The sequence below is a fragment of the Sorex fumeus genome, unplaced genomic scaffold (assembly GCF_029834395.1).
Source record: "Sorex fumeus unplaced genomic scaffold, SorFum_2.1 ptg000241l, whole genome shotgun sequence".
Classification (NCBI taxonomy): domain Eukaryota; kingdom Metazoa; phylum Chordata; class Mammalia; order Eulipotyphla; family Soricidae; genus Sorex; species Sorex fumeus.
In genome coordinates this window covers 1831901-1841410 of record NW_026606298.1, presented here as the reverse complement: position 1 = coordinate 1841410, position 9510 = coordinate 1831901, and the positions used below count along the sequence as shown (strand labels likewise).

Below are 9510 nucleotides of genomic sequence, written 5' to 3'. Positions count from 1 at the left end.
TTAGTCATCCAAAAACACCCATCCCGCCACCATTTTCCATTTTCCACCACCAATGCCACCAACGTGTCCCTCCCCCCCCCCCCAACACACACACAGTTTCCCTCCCACCATCATTGGTTATATCTTAACCACAATGTAACTTGGAGTTGTTTGGCAAAGCAAAAGTCAGTCTTGAAGGTGGTGTTAAAGTGGAACAGGGTTGTTTAATTGTCCAAGTTCTATTTCAGAGTCAGAAATGGTATTTCCTGACTAGTCTCTGTCCCCTGAGGATTTATTAATGTGGAGAGATCATGCCCCCCAATTCTTCCCCATTGGTCGTGATCTTCATACAAGCAAGAATAAAAGTAAAGTAAAAGTAAAGGCCCTCCCGTTGATCATCGATTTGCTCGAGCGGGCCCAGTAACGTCTCCATTGGAGACTTTGTTGTTACTGTGTCTGGCATATCGAATACTCTCGGTAGCTTGCCGGGCTCTCCAAGAGGGGCGGAGGAATCGAACTCGGGTCGGCCATGTTGGCTGCGTGTAAGGCAGATGCCCTACCCGCTGTGCTATCGCTCCAGCCCACAAGCAAGAATAGTGCCCAATGTCAGCCACTACCCAAAAGAGATCTGATCGTCATGTATTTACACAGAACATTGATTTTTATAGAAGTTGTGACCAGGACCCACAATTGTCACACTTAAGACAATTGTTCAGGAGCCTGAAAGAGAGCACAAGAGGCAGAACATGTGTCTCTGGACTCACCCCACAGCTGTCACATGGGACATAGCAAATGCTTTAAGGGGATGACCTTGAAAAAATTCCGGACATTCTCAGAGCCCATGTAAGCTTTCAAAAGTTACAAAAAAGAAATGACCTGGCTAGCTTAGAAGTTATCTTGTATTTCAGGGTGGAGCTGGTAATCAAACCTATAGCCTCACATCTATAAGGCAAATGCTCTTCCTCTGAGGTACTCCTAGGCTGCAGGAACTTTTAAAAAAATTTTTATTAGTGAAACACCTGGGGTTGGAGCGATAGCACAGGGGGTTGGAGCGATAGCACAGCGGTAGGACGTTTGCCTTACAAGCGGCCAACATGGCCGACCCGAGTTCGATTCCTCCGCCCCTCTCGGAGAGCCCGGCAAGCTACCGAGAGTATTCGATATGCCAGACACAGTAACAGCAAAGTCTCCAATGGAGACATTACTGGGCCCGCTCGAGCAAATCGACGAACAACGGGAGGGCCTTTACCTTTACCTTACCTTAGTGAAACACCATGAGGTACAGTTGTAGACTTACAAATTTTTGTGCTTGGGTTTCAATTGTACAATGATCAAACACCCATCCCTCCACCAGTGCCCATTTTCCACCACCAAGGATCCCAGTATCCCTCCCACCCCCCATCCCCCCCATCCCACCCTGCCTCTGTGGCAGGGCACTCCCTTTTGTTCTCTCTCTCCTTTTGGGTGCTGTGGTTTGCAAAATACACATTGAGTGGCAATCATGTTCGGTCTATAGTCTACTTTCAGCATGCTTCTCCCATCCTGGAAGGATCCCTCCAACACCCTTTATTTGGTGCTCCCTTCTCTATCTGAACTCCCTTTGCAGGACCTTCTTAATGTTAGGGATGTTACCCATTCTGGTTTTAAACTTCTGAAACAAACATCCCAAGACAGTTAGTTGTTCAAGGTCTGAGAGATAGTACAGAGGTAAGGCTCTGGGCTTGCATGCAGCCTTCCTGGTTCAATACCCAACATGTCCCCAGAGCCCATCACATCAGGAGTGACCCCAGAGCTCTGGGCCAGGAATAAGTCCTGAACACTGCCAGGTGTGGTCCCCCAACCAAGTCAACACAGAAACAATTGCTCACAACAGACGGTTTTTTATATTGCATTTAATTGGCGGTTGCTGCTGATGGTGCTATGGGGCATTTTTTAGCAAACACTTCACTTCTACAATCTACACTGCTCAGATGATGACGCATATTGGTGAGGTGACCAGGGGCTCCTCTTTGCCATGCTCGGACCAGCAGCCTTAGAACTGCAGGACTTCCCTCACCACCGACACATAGCGGCTGTCTGGGGGCGGCTTCCTCTGACTCCCAGGCTGCAGGAACTTCTTAATGTTAGGCATGTTACTGACTCTGGTTTTAAATTTCTGAAACAAGGAACAGAAAACAGGGCTCTTAATTGCAGTCAAAACCTTTAAGAAAAATCAAAACCAGTTGCCAGAAAATGGTGCTTAGACTGTGCACTTATGGAGTTCCATATGTTGAATCTGAGCTGATTCCTCCATACGTGTTTATTAAATGTTTTAGGGAAAACTTACACAATTGCTGGCATGTTTCAGAAGCATGAAGAAATCTTACTTAAAACACCTTAAGGAGCTGGGAATGTAGGTCCACAGAAGAGCAATTGCCTTGCATGTGCGAAACTTTCTCTGGCCTTCATCTAAGCAAAACCTTAACAACAATCCAACAACCAGAAAACTCTGTTATAATTAGAAACGCAATAGCAAAGACGCTAAAAGGTGCATAGCCTTTGATCTATCAATTCCTGTTCTAGAAATCCATTATATGTGAATAATAAAGGTATCTTATTATATATAATTATTATATATAATTATTATATATTATATAACAACCCAGTCTCTGGTGACTCAGGGATCACACCCATAAGCCACACCCTGCCGGCACAGGATAATCTCCTCATCGGCCACCCTCCAGAACTCAGGATGCTCCTCCCAGAAGGGAGTATAAAATGGGGCTCCAAGAACCATGCCACCGGACTCTGTGCCAGGCTGTGGGATGGGTGAGGGCCCTCCCCACCCCAAGGGACCCAGCCTGGCAGCCGACCTCCACTGCCCAATCACTGCCATGCTCCAGGCCGCTTTCCGGATGTGTGACACATTATAAGACACTTCCTACCCATTTTCCACAATTACTACACCATATTCCATATGCCAGACACAGTAACAACAAAGTCTCTAATGGAGACGTTACTGGGCCCGCTCGAGCAAATCGACGATCAACGGGAGGGCCTTTACCTTTACCTTACTACACCATATCTGATGGGGTTCAGACAGTAGGCAACAAATCATAGAGAAAAATATATAAATATATGCCTCTCGGAGAGTCCAGTAAGCCACCAAGAGTATCCTGCCCACATGGGCAGAGCCTGGCAAGCTCCCTGTGGCGTATTTGATATGCCAAATACAGTAACGACAGCAGGTCTCATTTCCCTGACCCTGAAAGAGCCTCCAATCATTGGGAAAAGATAAATAAAAAGGGGCTGCTAAAATCTCAGGGCTTGGAGGAATAGAGATGTTTCTGGCACCCGCTCAAGTAATTTGACAATCAACAGGATGACAGTGATACAGTGAAGCACTGTTCTCCCATTGTTCATCAATTTGCTCAAGCGTACACCAGTAATGTCTCCATTGTGAGACTTGTTGTTACTGTTTTTGGCATATCAAATACGCCATGGGGAGCTTGCCAGGCTTTGCCATGCATGCGGGATACTCTCGGTAGCTTGCCAGGCTCTCCGAGAGGGACGGAGGAATCGAACCCAGGTCAGCCTCATTCCAGGCAAAGGCCCTACCCGCTGTGCTATGGCTCCAACCCAGTATTGGCAGTGATTCAACTACTCAATGAAAATAAAATGACACTGCAGAATAATATTTGTTGATAAGTACATTTATGGTCATTAGTTAAAAATGTGAAAAGTAGGCCAGAAAACAATACTGAGGGCCCAGAACAAAAGTACAGCGGGTAGAACATTAGCCTTGCACGTGACCGAGCCAGGTTCAATACCTAACACCCTGTATAGTCCCCTGAGCCTGTCAGGAGTAGTTCCAGAGCACAGAGCCAGAAAGAAGTTAGGCCTGAGCACCACTGTTGTGGCCAAACGATAACCAAAAAGAAACAAAAACAAATTTTTCAAAAATTGAGTATAATTGTAACTTGGGGAAAAAATAGAAAACAAAATGCCAAAAAATCCATCCTATTGCATCTACGTGGTTATTTTTTTTTTCCTTCATTGTTGCAACAGTCTAATGCAGCTACCAAAACTTCCATTCCTTTTGTCATAAGGAAACAATCTCAGGTGTTGGAGAGACAGTACTTGGTACTTGGTAAGGCACTTGTCCTATATGCTGTTGACCCAGAGTCAATCTCCCGGACCACATGTGGTCCCCCAAGCTCTGCTAAGATGATCCCTGAGCACAGAGTCAGGAGTAAGCCCTGAGCAGGGGGAGCAGGAACTGGGGGAGGTAGAGGGGATGGGGGGGGGAGAGAGAGAGAGAGAGAGAGGAGGAGGGAAGGGAAGGGAATGGGGAGGGAAGGGAAGGGAATGGGGAGGGAAGGGAAGGGAAGAGAAGGGAAGGGAAGGGGAGGGGAGGGGAGGGGAGGGGAGAGGGGAGGGGAGGGGAGGAGAGGGGAGGGCAGACAAAGAAACCAATCATCTATTCTTTAAAATTTAATGTAGGGATATTGTTATTTATTCAGTCATTGATTAAGCTGATCAACTGGGCAACTGGGCATGAACTCCACCTTATTATCTTTCTTTTTAAAAATTTAACCAATCTATTTTTAAGCTACAAAAACATACAGATGCCTATGAGGCAAAAAAGTTCCTGAAGAACTGAAAGAGGCAGGTGAGACCAGGACAGTGTCCGTGAGGGCAGCACCATCTAGGGAGGACTCTGAGCACTCAGGGGCCCTTGTGGAGAGCCCAGCACCTGGGAAACGCTAGAGGACAGAGCTGTATCTGAAGCTTGGGATAGAAATTCCCCAGTCCGCTCAGCCCTCTGTCATCAGAAAAGAGACTCAGAACACTTAAAAATAAAACAAAAACAAAAAAGGTAAGCATTCCATGTTTATGTGAGAAATCAAAATAACCAAAGACTTGTTTAAGCTTTCCTCCACGTTTCCAGGAAAAGAAGAGCTTGGTTGGCCTGGTTTGTTTTGATTTAATTATAAGGGGCTGGAGAAGGAGAAGTGAAAGCCAATGATGTGTTTTTTATTTTGATTCGTGGTGCAAGGCCCAGGGCCTTAGGAATGCAAAGCATGAATTCAACCACTGAGCAACCTCCTATTGTGTCCTTAAAAATGATCTACTTTTTCCCCTTTTTAACATATATTTCCTAACACTCCTGAAAATGTGAATGGCAGAAAACAATCAAGAGGAATAAAACAGTCTTGTTAAATTTCTTTTGAGCTTGAGCTGGAAGCATATTTTGTTTCAGTCTGTGTGTCTATTGATTTATTCCTGGACTTTGCATGGATGTTAATACATTACCTGTAGAAGAGGAAAATCAGAAAGGACAGCAGCATCGAGTTCTTCCAGCATCAATATAGCTTCAAACAACTGTACGTCTGCCCAGCTGAATTTGTTGCCGACGAGAAAATCCTCTCCGTGATCTTTCAAGATCTATTGAAAGAAAATAATTTTCAAAATCAAATTAATGACTATCCACCTGATTAGATACTTACACAATCATGGAATCTTCTCCTTGATAATATTCAACAATACTGGCAAGGATAGGAAAAAAATTACTCTCATTCATTTCTGTTCAATTGGCACAATCTTTGGAAAATTGTCAGTGATCACCAAGACATTCTGGGTGTGAGGTGCTCAACTGTCACTCCTGTGGTGACCTTAACACTGGTTCCCACCAGCAGAGGAGGACAAAAAATTAGCCAGATGCTAGCTCCTAGACCCCAAGTAGAAACCACCAAGAGATGTCAGAAACTCAGCCTTGAACTTTCTTACTATCCTGTGAAAGTAAAACTACTGCCCAGTGAGTTAAAAAAAAATTCCTCAAATGCAGCTTCAAGTAGCAAAATAAGGGTTTTCTCCATAAGGAAGGGAGCTTGTCTTGCACTCAGTCAACCCAAGTTCAATCGCTGGAACCCCATATAAGTGACCCCTGCCCCACCAGGAGTGATTTTGTGATTCCTGAGTTTAGAGCCAGGAGTAACCCCTGAGCATCACTGGGTGTGGCCCAAAACAAAAATAAATAAATAAATATCACTCAACATGTAAAAAATGAGGAAAAAATTAGAAGGGTTCTCAAACTCTCAAGTTATTGAGAGAAGCACAGTGATTAATTAAAAGTGTGAATCTTCCAAATGATTCTGAGAAAAATTAGAAATAAAGATAACTGATTAATCTAACAGGACACAGAAAAGGAATTGGGGATCTGAAAAGAAAGAAAAGCGTGTTTGCAAATGAAAAGCAGTAAGAGCAAAAAAACTAAAATAAACGTATTAATGATAATAAAATGTATGTAAGAATAATTTTAGAATGTCAAGTTGATTTTAAATGCAAGGTGTAGAATAGATAAATAGGATGGTACTGCGCACATAAAAATGTTCCAAGATCTACTTCAGTTAAAACTTTTTAAACAACACAAAATGAGGTCTCTGTTTTTAAAAACAGACTTTGCTTCAAATTCCTGGCAGCTATTGCCTCTGGAAAAGAGGAAAGGAAGTTGGTTATAGTCCAAAGGTGACTTCAGCCGTCAGTATAAATTTGTTTTAATGCGAAAGAAAAAATCCCAAAGCAGGTGACCCCACCCCAAAGAAACGTCTGTGTCAGTGTCTCTTGCCCATTTGCTGTGACTTTCATGTGTGGCCTTCCAAGCACTCCCTGGCAGGCCTCTTGCTCTCCAGTTCATCTGGTGGGTCTTTATCCTACCTGATTAGGGTAATACAAAGCAAAAAAGAGAAAAAAGAAAACCGGGAGAAGCATGCTGAAAGTAGACTCTAGACTGAACATGATTGCCACTCAATGCCTCCTTGGCAAACCACAGCACCCAAAAGGAGAGAGAGAGCAAAAGGGAATGCCCTGCCACAGAGGCAGGGTGGGACGGGGGGATGGGGGTTGGGGGGATGCTGGGACCCGTGGTGGTGGAGGATGGGCACTGGTGGAGGGATGGGTACTCGATCATTGTATAACTGAAACCCAAGCACAAAAATTTGTAGGTCTACAACTGTACCTCATGGTGTCTCACTAATAAAAATTTAAAAAAACAAAACAAAAAAACTCTCCTCTTCCTCCCTTCTTTGGCTGACCTTGGGGTTGGTTTCAGTGTCTTCGTTCTCATTACTGCACTGCACTGCACTGCCCTCCCGTTGTTCATCGATTTGCTCGAGCGGGCCCAGTAACGTCTCCATTGTGAGACTTGTTGTTACTGTGTTTGGCATATCGAATACGTCACGGGGAGCTTGCCAGGCTTTGTTCTCATTACAGTTTCACAATTCTCATTATATACAGTTTCTTAATTGCAATTTCTTATTTTTCAGTACAGTCTGACCTGGGTTCAATTCCCAGCACCCTGTGAGGTCCTCTGAACCCCACCAAAAGTGATCTCTGGGTGTAGAGTAAGCCCTGAGTACTTCCAAGTGTGAGAAATGTAGTTGAATAAGTGAACTTCATTTTGATTCTGACTTAAACAAGGTATGTGAAGTGTCTTGGGAAGAATAGGATTAATACTGAGATTTCAAAATCTAGAGTGGCATAGAGCACACTTAACATAGTGCAAGTAGTCATATTTCTCTTTTTAATGAAAGGTGTTTCCGCCTTGCCCTTGCCAGAATTACATGTTTCCCAAATAGGAACTTATTTGTGTACTGCTCTGTAATGGGCAGAATGCTAAATTATAACTTAGCTAATAACAAATCATTCTGTCCCAAACCTAAAACTCAAGCAAAATACCAGACCTATTTTTCCCTGAAAATATTTGTTTAGAGGACCCTACTCGTGGTACAAAGACTTTCTTACTATGTTGCATGATTTTACTCCTAGGTTTGAAAATTTATCAAATGTACTGAAAAAGAGTGCTTAATTTTGTAACTGCTCTTTTCTCCAAAACGACTTCAAACAAGTGGTAAATTTTTTTTTTTTAGTTTTGGGGCCACATCCAATAATGCTCAGGGGCCACTCCTAGCTCTGTGCTCAGGAATCACTCCTGGTGGTGCTTGGGGACCATATGGGATGCCGGGGATTGAACCCAGGTGGGCTGGGCACAAGGCAAACCCCCTCCCCACTGTATTATAGCTCCAGCCCCAGAAAAGTTGTAACTTTAAAAGACTGTGTTCTTTAATTGAGGCATGATTGGCCTATTTTTATACACACATATATGCATATAGATGCACACACACACACACACACACATCACACATATATATAGGATTTTCAAAACCACTATCTAATGGTTAGATTATCTAAGGTTTAGCTCAGGGGCTACTCCTTTGACCTTTAATCTACAATAGTAAAAACAAAGAAATACTGAATTTGAGGTGGTGATGTTTTAGACAGATGGCTTTTTTTTTATTTTTGCATTTTTGCACCTCACCCAACAGCGCTCAGGGACTCCTATAGGCTCGGTGCTCAGAGGTCAAGGCACCTTGTGGTACTGGAGGTTGAACTCAGGCATCCTGCGCGCAGTGCATACACTCAGCCCTCGGAGCTCGCTGGCTTATTTTAAAAGTGAGAATGGGCAGGGCCGGAGCAACAGTACAGCGGGTCGGGAAGGTCTTTACCTTGCACGCAGAGACTGGGGTTCGATCCCCAGCATCCCATATGGTCCCCCAAACACTGCCAGGAATAATTCCTGAGTGCAGAGCCAGGAGTAACCCCTGAGCATCGCCAGGTGTGACCCAAAAAGCAAAGCAAAAAAAAAAAAGTGATAACGGGCTTGTGTTCTCCTTCCATTGCACCTCTTTCGTTCCAATGACCATCTGGTGAAAGTTTCACGTTTCCACTCCATTTGTTCTGGAATCTTTCGGTTCAAAGGCAGCAAAGTTCTAACATAATTTCTGTTGTTTTCTTCCCCCATTTGTTTGTTTTTTTTTGTTGTTTATTTGTTACGGGAGGGACCACACCTGGCTGTGCTCCGGGCTCTGTGTTCAGGGATTCCTGGCAGGGTTCAGGGGCCCTATGTGGTTCCCGGAGTTGAACCTGCCTCGGTGGCATGCAAGGCAGGCACCTTACCTGCTGCATCAGTGCTCTGGCCTCAACAAGGCTTCTGTTTTTTTTTTTTTTCAGATATTGCTTCTCTAAATATTCTTTTTTTTTTCCATTTACCAATATTTATTTATTTATTTATTTGTATTTTTTTTTGCTTTTTGGGTCACACCCGGCAATGCACAGGGGTTACTTCTGGCTCTGCGCTCAGGAATTACACCTGGCGGTGCTCAGGGGACCATATGGGATGCTGGGAATCGAACCAGCGTTGGACGCGTGCAAGGCAAACACCCTTCCCGCTGTGCTATTGTTCCAGCCCTACCAATATTTATTTAGCGAGGCCCTAATGTTTATAGATAACCAAGACGTTCAGAAGTGCAAAAGCTTTCTGCTCTGCTGGAAACTGCAACATTTGTTCTTCACTTACATTTTGTTCATTCACTTTTTCTTTTTTCTTGAGTGCAGCAATGATATCTTTTACTAATTTCTATTCCATAGTAATAGGGCTGGAGCGATAGCACAGCGGTAGGGCATTTGCCTTGCACGCAGCCAACATGTCCGACC

The 9510-nt window shown here is 44.1% G+C and overlaps 1 protein-coding gene across 2 annotated transcripts in view; it reads right to left on the bottom strand.

Moving 5' to 3' along the window:
* Positions 1-1850: 1850 nt before the first annotated feature.
* LOC130018225 (glutathione S-transferase A4-like) overlaps positions 1851-9510 on the bottom strand; it is a 30133-nt gene continuing 22473 nt past the window's right edge. For both annotated transcript variants that reach the window (XM_056108996.1, XM_056108995.1), the window contains exons 6-7: positions 5275-5406; positions 1851-2134 (exon numbers count right to left, since the gene is read on the bottom strand). In XM_056108996.1, coding sequence (XP_055964971.1) covers positions 2012-2134; positions 5275-5406 — 255 coding nt within the window. In that variant the 3' untranslated portion in view covers positions 1851-2011. The remainder of the gene's footprint in view (positions 2135-5274; positions 5407-9510) is intronic.